We start from the raw sequence: 19,976 nt of genomic DNA on the forward strand, positions 1-19,976 counted from the left end.
TGAGACTATCCCCAACAATTATCTTGGTTAATGAAGCCTTCAGAGCATTTTCTGGAAGACTTCCAATTTCTGTGTCTTGAACATTGAATTTAGATTGCTATTCATGTTGTAACAGTGATATTAAATGCTCAGTAGATCTTTGTCAACTTATAAAGATAAAATATTTAAAAAGTCATTCTCATGCTTAAAACTCCTTCACATTACTTCCACTTAGCTCACTTTTAGAAGCTGATATCTCCCATAGGAATGGAGGGAGAGTTGTCTTAAAGAAGGTCCCAAAGTTGAGATCTTCGTTATTGATATTCTAGCTAAGTCCAGATTTTAGGACAATTTAATTTGGTCTTATTTGGATCTGTAATTATGAGAGTTCATTTATCACTTGTATCTTCAAAGCACTTTAACTTGTATCATTGTCTAAAGCAAGTGGGGTAGAAATTACTCTGTTTTATAAAAGAAAATAAGGCTCAACAAGGTTAAGTAACTTGCCCAAGATTTCACAATTTCTCCTATCTGGGACTCCAGCTTTCTTCTATCTGATGAACATCATACTACCTCTTTGTATCATATTTTCTTAATCTGGTCTCAGAGTGACCTAGCATTCAATACCAAGAAAGGTGGTTCTTATCTACGGTGTTGTACTTTTAAACCACATCAAAGACTGTATAAATGCCTGTCACTGCTACTGTTAGAGGAATGCTATGTACTATCTCTGATCTTCAATTTGCTATTGCAGAGTTTGCAACTAATGTGGCTCTGTGTTTTGCCTCATCAAATAAATCAGCCATGGATAGAAGAATAGCTCTTCCCATCTTGGTGATTAGGACAGGCATCATGAGAAGACTGCGTGATAGTTGACAGTAAACAGTTCAGCGTCATTTGATTTGATAAACAGGGGCCAAGTAATTTGCAGTTGTAGGTCTAGTTATTTCAAATGAATTTCCAATGTGAAGAATTTAGGATAGTCTATTGGAACTTGTTACAGAAGTTGTTTTGTAACTGAAAATGCACAGAATAGCTCATTTCCCTTTGTTTCTCAGCATTTCTTCTTGGAACTGGATGGCCTATGGGACTTTCAGAAGATAAGTAGTGAGCATTAGGGGGAAATCTTGGCTCCTTCAGAAACAGGAAAAAGTGTGAACCCCTCATTTTTTCAGATTTCTTTGGGGATAAATTTGGTGTATTTCTGGTTCATTTTAAGGAATTTGTTTCTCCACTTAATTACCCAAGATGAAATAGCTGACTGGGAAATGCTCAACTGGAAGTAATCAAATACTGCCTACTGCAGGAGTGGAGGCAACTGTGGTTGATGTTTCTCTAAGCAATAGCATTTAGGCTGGGGAAAATAATACGAGATTCTTTTGAAAAGCAGTTTTCAGACTACGACTAAACTATAGATATGCTTGTTTAGGACCATTTTCAGAGTAGGAGCCAATTAGGGTATAAATCAGTCACACATTGTTAGCTAGCAGCTCTAACAATGCCAAAAGCACAGCTTTACTACCACAGTAATCCAGGGGTTTCAAGTAATACCAAGAGTCGCAAACTCAGATGGCTACAAGAACTAGGTAAATATTTTAATAGACTACCCTGGGCTAAGTGGGCTCTCAGAGGAGCCTGTGAAATACACTTTACGTGAATTCTCTCAATTTTGAAATGTTGGTCATTAATTTAAAATATTCTTAAATGCGAATCAAAGAACTGCACATGGGCCTTGTCATTTTCCAACTTGTGTTCCAATTTAACGTCCATTTTACACATTGAAATCACTGAGAAGCTTCAAAAGTACAAACCAAAAAACACTATGCTTGAGTTCCACCCCATAGGAATTATGATTTAATTGCTTTGGGTTGTGTCCTGAACATCACTAATTTTTATTTAGTCTTATCCCCATCCCCAACCCTGATGAGTGTGCAGTGCAGTCTGAGACCTGTAGGCAAGGTTCTAGATACTTACATAGTTTCAAAGAGGAATGTAGTTGAGCACTCTAGTCATAAGGGACGATAGGACGTGGGGTGAATTTACAAGCTCAGGAAAGGGGCACACTGTAGGCCCTAGCTGAATGGGTTTTGTGGAATGGTGCCTCCTCGGGTATTGTGTGAAGCGCCCAATTTGTTTTTTTGTTGGTTTTTTGGTAAGTGGTCCACCTTGGAGAAAATAAAATTCACAAAACCAAAAGAACTGTAGAACTGACAAGCTCAGTAGAATATTCACGTCAACTGGCAATATATTTTCTTATCCAGGGAGAGAACCCTATCTGGAAGTAAATTAGTGTAGAGTCTGAGCAAATTGTTGAGTGGTTAAGCTATCTGTTTCAAGTCAATGCGCAATTCCATTTGATCACTTAAATTCAGAGCACTTGAAAGTCACAAGTTTCTTGCTGTCACTTTCATTCTTTGGATGAACTTGTATGTTAGAAGACAGTGGATTTTCCTATTTTTATTCCCAGTGTAGTTGGCGTAGTAGAAAGAATATCAGTATTTCTCAGCCATAATTTTCCCTTTGTAAAATGGGGATACTAATAGGAGCTATAATTTGTTGAGTGCTTCTTGCCAGATGCCTTACTTATGTTATTTATATCTTCTAAGCAGCCCTAAAACAGTAGGCATTGCTATCCTATTTTGTAAATGAGAAGAAAGGTGTATAGACTATTAACTCGAGCTTAACAGAGTTTATGGCAGCGTTGTGCTTGTCTAATTCCATGTGTTCATTCTATCATGTTATATTGTCTTTTATAGGAATATTGTGAGGGTCTAAGAAAATTAATGGGAAAACAAATCCTAGTTACAAATAATGAGCTTACTAGTACTAACTTAGGCAAAAAATAAAGATACAGAGCTGTCTCATAGACTCCCAAAGGCAGAATGAGATCGGATCCAGGAACTAGAAAGCCATTTTGGACTCCTAAACTGGCATTGTCTGCGGTCTGTACATCCACATCGTTCTAAAGGCTTCTGCTTTTCCTGTCAGCCACCCCCATAGCTCTAGGTGTTACATGTTAACTGTCCCAGACTCATGTAGACAACCAGACAGAGCCATGGAACAAGATCATTAGTACAAATGTGGCTTTGGGGGGTTACCCCTGTGGATTGGGAGGCAGATTTTGGAGATCATGGCTCACTGGCTGTACATCACAGGTGTCCTTGACAATACCAAAATGCCCTGAAAGTTTTCTCTTTTAAATAAATGTGAAGAGTTTGTATGTAATAGATAATTATGGCTAACTTATTTAGTGTTTACTAAATGCTTCATGGCCATCTTTTTAAAATTGCACATCATATGAGATAGTTGCCATCTCCATTTTATAAATAAGAAAATAAAAGCGCAAAGAAGGTGGGTTATTTCTTTGAGGTCATCCTTTTGTAAGTGGCAGAATGAAGATTCAAGCCTGAGTTCCTTCTGTCAGCACCCACGGTGTTGGGCACTGTTCTAGGCACTGGAGGTACAGCAGTGAACAAAGGGGTCTGTTTGTCTGAAGCATTTAATCCTGATTCTACATAGAGACTCAGTGGGTTGCCCAAGGTCACCCAGCCAGTTAATGGCAGATCTGCAGGCACATTTTGACCACTACACTAAATTCTTTTCACTACTATAGCTGCTTCTCAAACAACCTTGCCAAAAGTATCTGCTAAAATTACATAGACTAGTTAGGGGATTTCCAACCTCAGGAGACTCAATGACTAATTCTTATTTTTGGCTCCTCTCTGTTCAAAACATGTCTTTTTGTTGTTAACCTCAGATACTCTACTAAGAAGGACCCAAAGTATGCCTTTTTCTTCTCCCTCACATTTCAGAGCTACCCTGGCATTTTAATGAGAGTTTAAAAAAGCAAGTCTCATATTTCCAAACCCTTTCCAGGAGGCAATCTTGCTGATATTGAGCTGATGATATGGCTTCCTGTGCACAAAATAACATTTCCTGATTTGGTGTTTTATTTAGCACCTGTATATCCCTCCTCACTACTCCACCTATATAAAAGTTTGGTTTTTAATTTTCAAGCTGCCTCCTTTTTGCCACGGAGTATTCAAGTTTCTTTCAGAGTGAGAATTCGGAAGGTGATTATAGAAATGAATTCTCTGTTGTAGATAGATAATTCTCCAGAAAGCTGTCTAGGATGAAAACTTGCTTCTCTAGATTTTAGATTTCCTTCTGATGGTTAAAATTGGTTTCTGTGTGGGTAACAACAAAGCAGTGCCCTAGAAACCACTTCAGTGTATGTTAAATGACGATTTCTTAGAATTGTGAATCAGGGCTTTTGCAGTGAGGATCTGGTTCTCTGGAATCAGTTGGCCAAGTTGGGATTCCTAAGGAGTGAGCAAACACACTGTGCTGAGTTTTCTGAGGGACCCTATCCAAAAACATCACTACTTATTGAATTTCCCACCTTCCTCTCACAGGGAGACTCCCTGTGTGTACTCCCACCTCTGCAGGTCACATCATTTTCTCAAAGGGAGTGCCGTGTAAAATGATAACCAGAATTCATGGAGCATCTCTTATAGGTCTACTTAGGCAGTAGACATTCTAATAGAATGCTCTAGAATTGTAAGTTCTTGCACCTGCTCTCAAGTTATTTATAACCTAATTGCTGGTCTTCCTGGTATGAACAAAGTTGTTGGTTTGTTAATAAATTCCTACCGTATGACCCTGACTTGTGGTTCATTTCTACATAACTAGAGCAAATACTATAGTGTTTTCTAACAAAGGAGGAAGCATGATCTGAGTGTCCACCTACTTTGGATAGGAAATAAATTTGTATCCAAAATCCTGTGACTGGTTTAGAGCATTGTAAATGTCATGGCAGCAAATACCAGAGGATGGTTTTTATGAAGAATAATAGCGTTCTCCATACCTTTGAAGAATTAATTTTTACTCCATTGTTTTGACTACCTTGCAATAGGGTAAGTTAAGTATTAATACCATCGATTCATGTTAAAATCACATTAGTATAAGTCAGTGCCTTACAATGGTCAAATGGTTGCTCACTAACCAATGGAAATGAACTGTTGGTTCCACAGAATCGCTTCACAGATTCTAAATGCTACTTCTTAGGGGCACTGGATTGTATGCCCTTTAAGATAAATTCTATAATCAAGGGCCTAGCCCTGAACAGATTAGAGCCCAAATATCATACTGAGGAGAACAAATCAGACAGTTCAGTAAAGGGTCGGGGACAGATGCTCCTGGAGTAGGTATCCTCAACTCACCTTTATTTTAAGTTGATATATAGAAATCAATGTATTATAAAATGCACACATGTTAAGTGTTCAGATTGATGTTTCAGCGATTGTATACCTCTGTGAGATAACCACCCAAAAGAAGATATAGTTACCATTAACCCAGAAAGTTCCCTTGTTCATCTTTCAAATCATCCCTGCTCCCCTCCCTACTCCAATGATCATTTGCCGATTTTTCTCACTGAAGATTTATTTTGCCTGCTTTTGGACTTTATATAACTGAATCATATAATATGTACTCTTACATCTGGCTTCTTTCATTTATAACGCTTTAAAGACTCATGCATATTGTTGTATGTATTGATAAATTATTCTTTATTGCTGAGTAGCATTTCATTCTATAAATACACCACAATTTGTTTATTCATTCTCCTATTGATGGACTTTTAGGTTGTTTCATTTGGGGCAATTATGAATAAGGATATTATATATATATTCTTAAGTTATATTTTTTTGTTTTGTGGGTACATGTTTTCATTTCTCTTGGATAAATACCTAAGAGTAGAAAATTGCTGAGTCATAACTTTTTGAGAAACTGCCTTCCTGTTTTCTGAAGTGATTTATCATTTTGTACTCTTATCAGTGATGTATGGGAGTTTCAGTTACTTCATATTATCAGTGTTTTTTATATTAGCCATTTTAGTGGGTATGAAATAACTCTATGATTTTAATTTACATTACATTTCCCTGATGATTAGTGATGTTGAGCACTTTTCATATGCTTGTTTTATATTTGTATATCTTTCATGAAATGTCTTTCATGTCTTTTCCCATTTTAAAATTGAATTCTTTTTATTGTGGTTATTCTGTGAATTCTGGATACAAGTCCTTTGATGGGTATATGTGCTGTGATTTTTTTTTTTGTAGACTATGGTTTGTTCACTTTCTTACTGGGATCTTTTGATGAACAGAAATTTTTATTTTGATAAAGTCCACCTTATCAAGTTTTTCTTTTATGATTTTATGACCCCCAAGCTCACAAAGAATGTATTTTCTTCTAGAAGTTTTATGGTTTGGGGTTTTATGGCTATCTATTATCCATCTCACTGGTTTTAGGTTTTAAATCTGTGGTTTGGAGTTTTACATTTAAGTATATGATCCATCTCCAATTAATTATTTGTACAGAACAAGGTTTATTTCAACATAGATACCCAGTTGTTCCAGCAACATTTGTTTAAAAAGATTTTCCTTCACCCATTAGATTCACTTGGCATCTTGGTTGAAAATCAACTGACCATATGTGTGTGTAGTTATTTCTAGGCTCTCTATTCTGTTTCCCACAGAATACTTCATTTCCCACAATACTTCATTATTATTTCTGTTCATGTTTTCCAGCAAGTCTAGGGTTCCATGTGTTATAAATTCCCTTTAATCTGAAGAACTTTCTTTTTAACATTTGTTCTATTGCAGTTTTTCTAAAGATGAATTCTCTCAGCTTTTATCTGTCAGAGAATATCTTTATTTTTCAGGGGTATTTTAGTTGAATATTAAATTCTATGTTGACCTTTTATTCTTTTAGTATTTTAAAGTCATTTATTTGTCCTCAGGTCTCATTTGTTTCTGGTAAGAAATCATCCATCATTTTTATGTGTCTCCCTGTCCATAATGTGATTCCCCCCCATGGTTACATCTGCTCTTTATCTTTGGTTTTCAGCAGATCGACTATGATATGTCTAGGTATGTTTTTCTTTGTATGGAGTTTACTGAACCTCTTGTATCTGTGTTGCTGTCTTTCATTAATATTGGGTATTTCTTGGCTATTATCTCTTCAAATATTTCTTCTGTTCCATACTCTTCCGCCTTGCCTCTCCTTCTGAGACTCCAATTACACCTATATTAGATGATTTGACATTATCCTACGGATCTCAGATGATTTTCCCTCATTCTTTTCTCTTTTTGTTTTTAGTTTGAATACTTGACACTTAGCTGTCGTCAAGTACCCTGATGCTTTTCTCTTAAACCTATCTGATGAAATCTTTCTGCTACTGTATTTTTTATTTCTAGCATTTCATTATGTTTGTATAGTTATTATGTTTCTGCTTAAATTTTCCATTTTTCATGTATGTTGTCCACATTTTCCACTAGAGTTTTTAAAGCATTTTCATCATAGTTATTTCAAAAACCCTATCTATTGATTGTAATATTTTAGCCTCCACTAGATTTTTAAGCATTTTACTTTCAGCCAGAGTTATTTTAAAGATCCCACTGATAATTCAACATCTGGGTCATTTCTCATTCTGCTTCTCTTGAACCTTTCCTCTGTGACCATGGATCTTATTTTCTTGCTTTTTTGCACATGTCTTGTATATTTGATTGTATGCTGGACGTTTTGTATAAAAAACAGGAGAGACTGAAGTAAGTATTACTTCAAATTGGGGCATGCCCATTTTTCTTTCAGCCATTTGAGTAATGGCTCAGTCAATCTGATGTATATTTGACCTAGATCTGGGCACTATTGCAGCCTTAGTTTGATTCAGTTCACCCTGACTTTGCTTTGTAGCTAAGGTGTCAGCTTTTGGAAATGTAGGAGATCTCTTCTAGTGGAAAATGTGGACAAACCAGCCTAGCTGCCAGATTTTCTTGGGCACTGGGATAGGGGGGTAGAGAGGTATTTCTCTCAGCTCTTGTGTGTGCCCTACCCTTAGTCTTTGCAGGAAGAATGCCCACAATGCCCGTGGGATGGGTCTCTCAGCCCTCCTGCCTCACTCTCAGCCTTCAAGAGTATCTGTGTTGGATTTCTCAGCATTCCTGCTTTGCCTCCTCATTTTAAGGTTATCTTGCACTTGGGAAAGTCTCCACTTACCTCAAGGGAAGGAGTAATCTGTCTCAACTTTTCTATTATACACACCCCCCCCTCCCACTTTTGGTTACTACCTACCTGTACTTTTTTAAGATCCAAGAGGTAAGATTGGCGGGTGGGTGCAGGTTTTCTCTGTGGATTTGGGTCCTCTAGATTCTAATGTCATGCCAGCCTCCATGAGGCTGACAGTTTTGTTAAATTTCAACTGGCTTCTCTTTATTCCCCTATGGTGGATTTCTCTTCTTAGCATAGTTCAGCCAGGAATATGAGCAGCCATGTATCTCTTCTCTCCTATGAAGGACTTAGCATTTTCTGGAGGTTAGTTCACTTAGGGTTTCTTTATGTCCTTAGCTTTCTGATGAGTTAAAAATATTTTTGATTTTCTAGCTAATCTAGCCTTTGTTTGCTAGGGGGGGAGATATATTCTCCTGTGATTTTCTACATACAAATGAGAAGTGAATTCTAGGAATGGGAGTTTAAAAAAAAGTTTCATTTACATATTTTAAAAATAATTTTAAAAATTATATATACATGGATAATAAAATGTTAAATTTTACAGAGTGGTGAACAATGAAAAGCGAATTACCTTCCCATTATAGGTTCCCAAGTCCTCTCTACTCCCTCTACAGAGACAAACATTACCAGTTTCTTGATTGTTTCTCAAAATTCTGTATACAAAAAGTGTGCATATCTTCCCCCCTTATTTTTTTAATACAAAGAGAACCATACTATATCTTCTATACTTTGTTTTTCTCATTTAACTATTTCACCATCTTGAAGTCCTTTACAGACTGCATATGTCTTCGTATGGTTGTACCGTGGTTTATTTGAACAGTCCCTGGTGATGGACATTTGGGTTGTTACCAGTTTTGTTTTGTTTTTTTCTCACAAACATTGCAGTATATATGCCTTTGCCCACATTTGTGGTTGAGTATCTGCAGTATCAGGAATGGGCATATTTAAAATGCTTCACGAAGGCCCCTGGAGCTTCATATTAATTCAAAGTGTTTCTCAAGGTGTTGGCTGGGCTCTCAGCAGTTGGTGGTATGGGTTTGGGGAAGACTGGATACCGCAAAAGACTCATGAGGTGCTGGAGAGTTGCCTGGCAGGTGGTGTCAGAACAAAGCTGGTAGACCCTGCCAGAGTAGGAGTGACATATTAAAGTATTCCAAATGTAGAAACTTAACTGTAATTCCTTCTTTATACATATATTGGGGATGTTAAAAAGTTACTGATGTCAGATTGCTCTCTTGCCTCCTCAGCCCCTACCATGGGGTAAAAAAGATAAATACCATTTTGTTTGGAATGTCTTACCCAGCTATATGACTTGAATGATCCTGATAAACAAGATTACATCCAAGGAGGTTTTCTAAGGGAAATGAAGACTTATATGTTATACAAGAAACATTATCTATGTGATTCTGGGATCTTCCTGTGAAGATGTTATGTTTTTTGAGATTTTTTTTCTAATTACCTATCTAATTAGCACATTAAGTTTGGTTATTGACATTTGAGAAACCAACGTGCTTTCTCATGAAAAGGGCCCTTGCACAGAAAGTGCTCTTTTTTCTAAGATCTGGGGTCAAAGGAGAGATTTTTAAGCATGTAATAATGGCTTCTACTTATTTAATAACATAGGCACAAAAAATGTCATTTACTTCTCACAGGACCCCTTTCAGGGAGATTTTATGTATTAGGAAGTATGCTCATGAGCTTTCTACCAACATCATCTTCCCTAAGGCTCCCCATCTCAGTAACTGACTATACTATTCACTCAGTTGCTTTTAAAGTTAGAAACGAAGTAATCTTTCTGTGACATCTATATCCCTTTCCTTCATTCTCCCATATCCAATTCTACACCTTAGGAAATTTGTTTTACCTCCTAAAATTCTTGAGAATCCATTCACTTTTTCTCCTTTTCCCATCACTCTAGTCCAAGTGAACTGTTTTATCATTTCATTTGCAGTATCCTTTTAGTCACCCCTAGATGATCAATTCTTGTCCCCCTCTCAATTCATTCTCCACTCATTAGCTAACATGAACACATTCATTCATTTAACATGAATTAAATGTTAATTTTGACTATGTTACTCCTTGCTCAAAACTCTCTAGTGCCTTCCCAATGTCCTTAGAGTAAAATCCCTCGCATGGCCTCTGTGGATCTGCACCACTAGTCTCTCCTACCTCTCCACCTATTGCAACCAACTCTTTTCCCCTTCCTCTTTCCAGCCGTGCTGGTCTTTCTGTGCTGCAAACTGGCCAAGCTGCTTCCATCCTCAGGGCCTTTGCACAAGCTTTTCCTTTGCCTTAGAATTTTTCCCCAGCCTGCCCACTTCCTCATCCCCCTTCCCCAAGCTAATGCCTTATCCTTTAGGTCTCATTTTAAACATATCTTACCCAGGGAAACTTCCCTGTCCAGACAAGTCTAGATTGGATCTCCCTGTTATTTGCTTTTACTACTCTGTATTTTTCCTCAGCATTATCACAATTATAATTATATAGTTATGTTGTTCTTTTAATTTTCTCTGTTATTGGAATAGGTAATACATCCATTTCATACAGAATTCAAATTGTAACAGGGTATAGAGTCTCTTCCCTTCCCCGTCCCTCTGCTACCCAGTTTTCTTCCTTACAAGTAACTACTTCCATTTCATACAGAATTCAAATTGTAACAGGGTATAGAGTCTCTTCCCTTCCCCGTCCCTTTGCTACCCAGTTTTCTTCCTTACAAGTAACTACTTTTAGCATATTGAATATCCTTTCAGAGATTTTGAGTATATAAGCAATTATGTACATAATTTTCATCTTAATTTTGCCTTCTCTTTTATTAACAGATCCTATGTACATTTTTCTGCACTTTGTTTTTATCTGTTAATATATCTTGACAATTCTTCTATATCGCTATGTAAATGGTTTCTTTTTCATGTACCATACAGTATGGGCTCATCATTATTTCTTTAACCTTAATTATTGGGCATTTAGGTTGTTTTCAGGCTTTGGTTATTACGAACAATGCTGCATTGAATAACTCTGTATTTAAAGTCATTTTCCACATTTATACCTATAGAATATATTCCTAGAATTAAAATAAAGAAGTTAAAGGTTATGTGCATTTTAAATTTGGGTAGTAATTTCCAAACTGCTGTCAATGGAAGTTGTACAAATTCACATTCCCTCTAGCCGCAGATGAAGAATGCATGTTTACTCACAACTCAATGAAAATTTTTGTTCTCTGACAATGTAAGAGGTGGAAAATATCTCTTGGAAACTTTAATTTGCATGTTTTCTCTTCCTTGCAAAGTTATATTTTCGTATGTTCAAGAGGCATTTGTATTTCTTCTTTAGTGAACTGTTTCTTCATAAACTTTGCTTACGTTATTTAACGTGTGACTTCCTCGCTACACTCGAAGGTCAGGGATCCCGCGTATTTCGCTCATCGCATAGCTCCTGGTACTGGAATGAATGAAGCTCAAAGAAATGACTGGCTCACGTCATGCAGTAGTCAAATACGGAACTCATGTTTGACTCGAAAGCCCACGTATTTCCACGGTCACCCAGTGGAAAGCCTGAGCATTTAATTCACCACAGCAGGGGCTAGAAAGGTAATGTAAAACGGCTGAAGTGTGCTGGGAAGACAGGACTGTGGCAAAAAGGCCAACAAATGCCTAAGTACAGTAGCAGCTGTTTTCAGATCTATTTTACCGCCAAGCAGGAATGCAGGCCCACTGTCGGATCATTATTTATTCCGAGGCCGGATTTCTGGCTTTCTTGCGAGATCTCCTGATTTTTAAGTATTTCCAGTCAAAACAAGACTGCCTTCAAATGCAGCCCACCAGCAGCGGATTTGCAAACTCTAGCGTAAACAAAAGTGGGAGGCTGATGAGGCGGGTAATACCTTAGTTAGACAAAGACAGCCGAGAAACAAGGAATTTTTATGTAAGGCGAGAATGAGGTTCTCCGCCGTAGGGTTTGGGCTTGAGGGCCGGGACTCCCGGAAAGACGCTGGAAATAAATGCTGGGTGGCGTCAAAGCAGAGCAGGGCCAGGCGGCGGGAGGGCGCGCTGCCGTCCCAGTTGTGGCTGGCCACTCCACCCAGCGCTTTTGGGGGTTTCTCAAGCAGCGTCCACACAATGGTGTAGGGCGGTAGGGGCTGGCCGGGATGAAGGGGACGACTGGCTGCGCATTCCCTCACCAGCTCCTTTAGAGCCAAGTGGGCCGCAGGAAATCACCCAACCCTTTCCCCGCTTCCAGAAGACCCTCCTCCTCCCAGGCAAAGCTTCCCGCTCGGCGATCTACTTCTTTCCCTACTCAGGCCCCTCCCCTCTTCCCCAGTCCTACGACTTCCGTTTGCCTGGTCTTTTGGGAAACAGCCGACTTCCGGCCTCGCAGCGGTGGGCGGAGCTAAGATGGCTGAGCAGAGACTCGCGACGGTGAGCGTTGAGGTTCTGCTTGGTGTCCCGGCTGCCAGGCGGGGTTGGGCAGGGCCAGGCGGAGCGGAGAAGGGGGGCTGGCGGTCGGCCTGTGTCCCACGCAGCTGCTGCTGGGGAAATGCGTGGCCGGGGCTGGAGCGCCTCGGGGTGGCCGGGGCGACACGGTCCGACTCCCGGGAACTGCTCCGTCTGGGGCCCTGCTGAGTTCTTTGCAGCTCTGGGCCTGTGCTAGGACTGGGGTCTCTCTTGGGGTGCTCTAGGAGATTTTCATCGGAAATGGCTCTTTTCCTAGCTCCATGTTTTCTGTCTCATGAGGTTTGGAAAGGAAGCACTACCACCCGTGCAGAGACAGTTTCTGTTAATCCCCTGGATTAGGCATTGAATGAGACAAATCCTGGAAGCTTTCAGCGTCATTACCTTCTGCTGATGGGGCGAGAGCATGTTTTCGCAAATTTAGGAATTCAGCTGGCCTGAGTTAGTCGTTGATTTAAACTCCACAGAACTGCTAATACAGAGTAACTCAGGTGAATTCGGGATGACCCAGTAGTAGTTATTTTTGAGGCGTAAATTCATAATTGGATCTAATTTCTGTAAAATTCCAAGTGTGAAACCTTGTCTGCCTTGTTTTAATATTGAATTTCAAAGCATGTTCTGCACGTTTATTAGAATGACTTTAGTTATTTATTCGGGATTTATTGCCCTTTGAAAACCCCCCTGGAAAACTTAGGAGACAAAATAGCAGCCTTTGACAGACTTCTATAACTTAGTTTTGGCTGCTAGGGAGCTGGCCGGCCAGTATCACCTTGTCAGGGGGCCTGTTTGTTTTCCTGTCTCTCTTCATTTGCAGCGAAATCAAATTATTTTAGTGTAATTAGAAAACTCTGAATACAGACCAGGAGGCCCAAAGCAAAGATTTTTGTTAAGCTACGAATTAAAAAAAAATTAAAAGCATGATTAATGTTTCTAGATTTTAGACATTGAAAACATACTAAAGAAAATACTTCAGCTACATAGTCTTAAATGATAGGTATAAGGGTAACATGACATTGTTGCAAATATAGCTTATCCTCTAGTGCTTACTGCAGGTATAGGTAGGTGTTCATGAACGGAATAGGAACGTGATGGCAGAATTGTTCTATACTTTTGAATCCCTGGTAGTGTATTAAAGAGGATGACGTTTTTGTTTTTTTTTAAATTTATTTTTGGCTGCGTTGGGTCTTCGTTGCTGCATGCAGGCTTTCTCTAGTTGCCGTGAGCAGGGTCTACTCATCCTTGCGGTGCGCGGGCTTCTCATTGCGGTGGCTTCTCTTGTTGCGGAGCTCGGGCTCTAAGGCTGTGGGCTTCAGTAGTTGTGGCTCATGGGCTCTACAGCGCAGGCTCAGTAGTTGTGGCGCACGAGCTTAGTTGCTCCACGGCATGTGGGATCTTACTGGACCAGGGATCGAACCCGTGTCCCCTGCATTGGCAGGTGGATTCTTTTTTTTCTTTATAAATTTATTTATTTTTGGCTGTGTTGGGTCTTTGTTGCCGCAGGCAGGCTTTATCTAGTTGCGGCGAGCGGGGGCTACTCTTCCTTTTGTTGCGCGGGCTTGTCATTGCGGTGGCTTCTCTTGTTGCGGAGCACGGGCTCTAGGCGTGCAAGCTTCAGTAGTTGTGGCACGTGGGCTCAGTAGTTGTGGCTCGCGAGCTCTAGAGTGCAGGCTCAGTAGTTGTGGCGCAAGGGCTTAGTTGCTCCGCGGCATGTGGGATCTTCCCGGACCAGGGCTCGAACTCATGTCCCCTGCATTGGCAGACGGATTCTTAACTACTGTGCCATCAGGGAAGCCTAACAGGCGGGTTCTTAATAACCGTGCCACCAGCGAAGTCTGGCTTTTTTTTTTTGATATAACTTTAGCACTTCAGCTGCAAGTTAACTAATCATTTCCATTATTATCAAGTTTAATGCTAGCAGTGTTATATTTATAGTAACTCATCTTTCAGGTTACCACTGCATGGAAATTTGAATTTTATCCTTTTTGGAAGTGATAATGGCATCTTGTAATAGAATTAAAAGGACTTAGCAGTGCCACTCCTAGACCTGTATCCCATTGAAATAAAAGCAAAACATAAGCACCCAGTCCAAGGTACTCATTGCAGTACTGTTTATAATGGCAAAAAGCTGGAAACAAAGTGAATGCCCATTAGTAGGGTAATGGATGACTTCTGATATGCCCATACTGAGGAATATTATGCAGCCATTAAAAAGAATGTTAGAACTATATACATTGATGTGGAGAGATTTCCATGGTTTACATTTAAATAAAAGCTAGTTGTGGAGTGGGGTGTTAAAAAAAGAAAGTTCAACTTGGCTTTATTCAGTGATTCACGAATCAGTCAGCATCCAGTCTAGCAGACAGAAAGGAGCTCTGAGGAGCTGTACAAAATAGAATACTTTAACAGGCAACAAGGAGCAGGAACAAGGAAGTTACAGACCGAGTGAGTTGGTTATTGCAAGGTCACTTTCCTTTAGGGGATGGCAGAGGTTTATCAGTCATATTATATAACTAGGGCTGATCAGATGACTCCTGATTAACTGGTTTAAAATTCCATTTCTGGGAGAGCTGAAACTGTAATTAAGTCTCTGTTTGGTGACATGAGGCTTAGCAAATATGATTCCATGTTGGGCCTGTTGTCTTGTTTTTAACAAGGGTATACTGTTTGATCTGTTTGTGACACAAAGGAAAAACATGTAGATCTATAGATATGGATACACATAGATGTGGATGAGAGAAGACTAAAAGACTTAAAACTCAGAGAATTTTGAACAAATTCATAAGTAAAAATCTAAGAATTCTGCAGCAAAGGCCTTGAAACTAGGAGACACCCCAGCAAAAAAGAGTAAAACTAGTCCAAGGTGGGACACACAGAAATTCTAATATGCTACCAAACTACTGAGGATTATTACCTATTCCTTAGGAAAACTAGGGACTGATATTTATGTTTTATTTAAGAATATATAATAAATAGTTTAGAGATCTTAAAAAAAACCAAGCAAATAACTCTGGTTTCTATGCTTTATACTTATAAACATTTTTATAACTCCCTAATTACAATTTTTTGGTGTATTTGTATAAATACCCATCAATCTTCCTGTAAATTAAAAGATTAAACCTTTCAGAACAGAAAGCAAAAATTACTACTGCACTAGTTGATTTGGCTCAGATATAGTGCCTAGCACATATTAAGTGCTACATGAATATTTGTTAGATGAATAAATCATCACAGAACTACTTAAAAATGAAGAAAGAACCAAAAAAAGTAAAGAACTTATTCTATATATATCCCAGTTATGAATGAGATTGAGTGGGCTAATAGAATCCTTTGTATCTCAGAATGTCCTGGAAGATCTTTTGAGAAAGAGACTCATCAAAAAATTATAATTTATTTTAATTCTACTTTGTGCAGAAGAAAGCATTGCTGATTCATGAAAATGCTTTTTGACCCTTTAAGATTCTTACTTTTCCCCAAAGTAAAAAAAAAAATCCCAGTTAGATTAAAAAAAAAAAAAATTGGGTTCTTTTGCATTATAAAAATAGCTATGGGACTTCCCTGGTGGTCCAGTGGCTAAGACTCTGCACTTGCAATGCAGGGGGCCCAGGTTGGATCCCTGGTGAGGGAACTAGATCCCGCATGCCGTAGCTAAAAGATTCCACATGCTGCAACTGAAGATCCCGCATGCAGCAATGAAAATCCCGCATGCCACAACTAAGACCTGGCACAGCCAAATAAATAAATAAATATTAGAAAAAAACAGCTTTGTTGAGGTATAATACACATACCATAAAATCTACCTATTTTAAGTATGCGGTTTGATCAGTTTTAGTAAAGTTATATAGTTGCACAATTGTCACCATGATCTACTTACGTCTGTCCGTCAGTCCAGAAAGTTCCCTTGTAACCACTTGCAGCCTATCTCTAATCCTAACCCCAGCCCCATGGCTGATCTGCTTTCTGTCTGCATAGTTTTGCCTTTTCTACAATTTCATATAATGGAATCACTTAGCATGTGTTTTAAGGTTCATTCGTATTGTTGTATGTAGCAGTAGTTTGTAACTTTTTATCTAAGCAGAATTCCACTATATGAACATACACATTTTGTTTATCCACAAATTGATGGACATTGGAACGTTTCCTGTTTTTGGTTATTTGAATAATGTCACTATTGTTACTGGCATGCAAATCTTTGCATGCATATGTTTTCATTTCTCTAGGAGAGTAATTGCTGGGTTGTATGGTAAATTTATGTTTAAAAAAAAAAAAAACCTGCTAAACTGTTTTCTAAAGTGGCTATACTCTACCGTTTTACATTCCCATGAGCAGTGTATGAAGGATTCAGTTTTTCCACACCCTTGTTAACACTTGGTATTGTCAGTATTTTTGATTTTAGCCATTCTAGTGGATGTGTAGTAGTGGTTATTGTGATTTTAATTTGTATCTCCCTAATGAATAATGATATTCAATATTTTTTAATGTGCTTATCCATCTATATCTCTTTGAAGTGTCTCTACAGATCTTTTGCCCATTTAAAAATGGGTTATTTCTTTTATTATTAAGATTTCTGTATATGTTAAATCAAGGTAATAAAATAGCTAAAAGAACAAATTATGTATTCTCTTTTATTTTGAGGATTTTTTGGTTGTTATGAAATATATCATACTTCGAAAAGAATGAATAAAAGGTTATTTGTAAGTTTTAAAGAACAATGCTGTTGATCTAGGAACAACATGGGGATTAGGGGCACTGATCCTCTGCACGGTTGAAAATCTAAGTAAAGCTTACAGTGATCCTCCCTATCCCCAGTTCCCTTGCATCTGTGGATTCAACCAACCTTGGAATATAGCACTGTAGTATTTACTATTGAAAAAAATCCATATATAAGTGGACCCTCAAGGTTCAAACCCCTGTTGTTCAAGCATCAACTCTATAATAAAAGCTTGTGTTCCTACCTCACATGTTAAGAAATGAGTCATTAAAAATAACTTTGGGGCTTCCCTGGTGGCACAGTGGTTAAGAATCCGCCTGCCGGGGGCTTCCCTGGTGGTGCAGTGGTTGAGAGTCTGCCTGCCAATGCAGATGACACGGGTTCGAGCCCTGGTCTGGGAGGCTCCCACATGCTGCGGAGCAACTAAGCCCGTGCACCACAACTACTGAGCCTGCACTCTAGAACCTATAAGCCACAACTACTGAAGCCCGCACGCCTAGAACCCGTGCTCCGCAACAAGAGAAGCCACTGCAGTGAGAAGCCCGGGCACCTCAACGAAGAGTAGCCCCCACTCGCTGCAACTAGAGAAAGCCTGTGCGCAGCAATGAAGATCTAAAGCAGCCAAAAATAAATAAATAAATAAATACATAAAAAACACACAAAAAACTTTGAAACCTAAATGTCTCCCCTACCTCATTTTCCTCCTTCTCTGTCAGAAATGATCTCTTTCCTCAATTTTATGTTAATTATTCTTTTGGTTTTCTTTTTTAAAAATTTATTTATTTATTTATTATTATTTTTTTTGGCTGCGCCGGGTCTTAGTTGTGGCATGCGGGATCTTCATTGTGGCATGCGTACTTCTTAGTTGTGGCATGCGTGCGGGATCTAGTTTCCCAGCCAGGGATCGAACCTGGGCACCCTACATTGTAAGTGCGGAGTCTTACCCACTGGACCACCAGGGAAGTCCCTCTTTTGGTTTTCTTTATAGCTTTTTGTCATACTTAATACCCTTAAACAATATATTGATTTTTTAAAAATTAATGTTTAGTTTTTTCATTTTTTAATACTGTGAAGTATCTCATTATAGGGAAATGCTACAGTATGTCCATTCTATTAGAGATTTGGGTTATTTCTGATTTTTTTCCAGCTTTAGTGAGGTATAATTGACAAAGTTAGTATACAACATGAGGATTTTATACACACACACACACACAGTGAAAGGATTCCCACCGCTGAGTTAATTAAATACACTCATCACCTCATATGTATAACTATTTTGTGTGTGTGAGAACAGTTAAATTCTATTCTCTTAAATTTCAATTATACAGTACAGTGTTATCAACTATAGTCACCATGTTATACATTAGATCCTTAGACCATATTCATCCTTAACCCTGGCAAGCACTTTTCTACTCTCTGTTTCTGTAAGTTCAACTTTTTTTTTCCTTCTGGTTTTTAATTAAAAGAATGCTGCTATGAACAGGGCCAGGACTAGGGTAAGGCAACTGAAGCGCTTAGGGTACAAAATTTAAGGAGTAAGAGTATCTCATACCTGGCTATGAACACTCATATATGTCTCCTGATCTAAGAATTTCCCCAGGGTATTCCTCGAAGTGGATTGCCGGTTTCTGGGCTATGTACATCTTCAACCTTGTAACTTATGGGAGATTCTGCGGTGATTGTAACAATGTATGCTTCTACCACCAGTTCCTCTTGCTCACATCCTTGATATAGCTTTAAATTTTGTCAACATGGTGGATATGAAATGAAGTCTTAATGTGATAGTAATTTACATTTCCCTGATTAGTAATTAGGTAGAGCATCACTGGTTGTCTCCATTTCCTTTTCTGTGCAATGCCTGGTTCTTATGTTTTGCTTATTTTTCTACCTCACTATTTGTTTTTCTTATTGATTTATAGTTATTTATAGTTGCGGGCTGTTAATTCTTTGTCTTTTTTTGGTTTTGTTTTGTATTGCAAATATCTTCTCTTAGTCTTCTGTCTTTATTTCTTCTTTGGAACAGAAGTTATTAATTTTTTTTTTTTTTTTTGGCCGAGCTGCGCAGCTTATGGGGTCTTAGTTCCCCAACCAGGGGTTGAACCCAGGGACACTGGCAGTGAAAGCACCAAGTCCTAACCACTGGACTGCCAGGGAAGTCCCCAGAAGTTATTAATTTTAATGTAGTTGAATGTTTAGATCTTTTCTTAATTGGTTTGTGCTTTTATATCTTGTTGGAAGTAATCCTTCCCTACCTTATGTGTTTTTTTAACATCTTTATTGAAGTATAATTGCTTTACAATGGTGTATTAGTTTCTGCTTTATAACAAAGTGAATCAGCTATACATATACATATATCCCCATATCTCCTCCCTCTTGTGTCTCCCTCCCACCCTCCCTACCCCACCCCTCTAGGTGGACACAAAGCACCGAGCTGATCTCCCTGTGCTATGTGGCTGCTTCCCACTAGCTTTTTTACATTTGGTAGTGTATATATGTCCATGCCACTCTCTCACTTCGTCCCAACTTCCCCTCCCCTCTCCCCGTGTCCTCAGTCCATTCTCTACGTCTGCGTCTTTATTCCTGTCCTGCCCCTAGGTTCTTCAGAGCCATTTTTTTTTCTTTTTTAGATTCCATATATATGTGTTAGCATACAGTATTTGTTTTTCTCTTTCTGACTTACTTCACTCTGTATGACAGACTCTAGGTCCATCCACCTTACTACAAATAACTCAATTTTGCTTTTTTTTATGGCGGAGTAATATTCCATTGTATAT

At 38.7% G+C, this 19,976-nt stretch overlaps 1 protein-coding gene across 2 annotated transcripts in view; it reads left to right on the forward strand.

The window, feature by feature from the left end:
* The first annotated feature begins 7 nt into the window (after positions 1-7).
* BBS4 (Bardet-Biedl syndrome 4) overlaps positions 8-19,976 on the forward strand; it is a 58,041-nt gene continuing 38,072 nt past the window's right edge. For both annotated transcript variants that reach the window (XM_082383586.1, XM_082383587.1), the window contains exon 1: positions 8-12,461. In XM_082383586.1, coding sequence (XP_082239712.1) covers positions 12,438-12,461 — 24 coding nt within the window. In that variant the 5' untranslated portion in view covers positions 8-12,437. The remainder of the gene's footprint in view (positions 12,462-19,976) is intronic.

Source organism: Balaenoptera borealis, assembly GCF_965194805.1.
Source record: "Balaenoptera borealis genome assembly, chromosome: 3".
Taxonomy (NCBI): domain Eukaryota; kingdom Metazoa; phylum Chordata; class Mammalia; order Artiodactyla; family Balaenopteridae; genus Balaenoptera; species Balaenoptera borealis.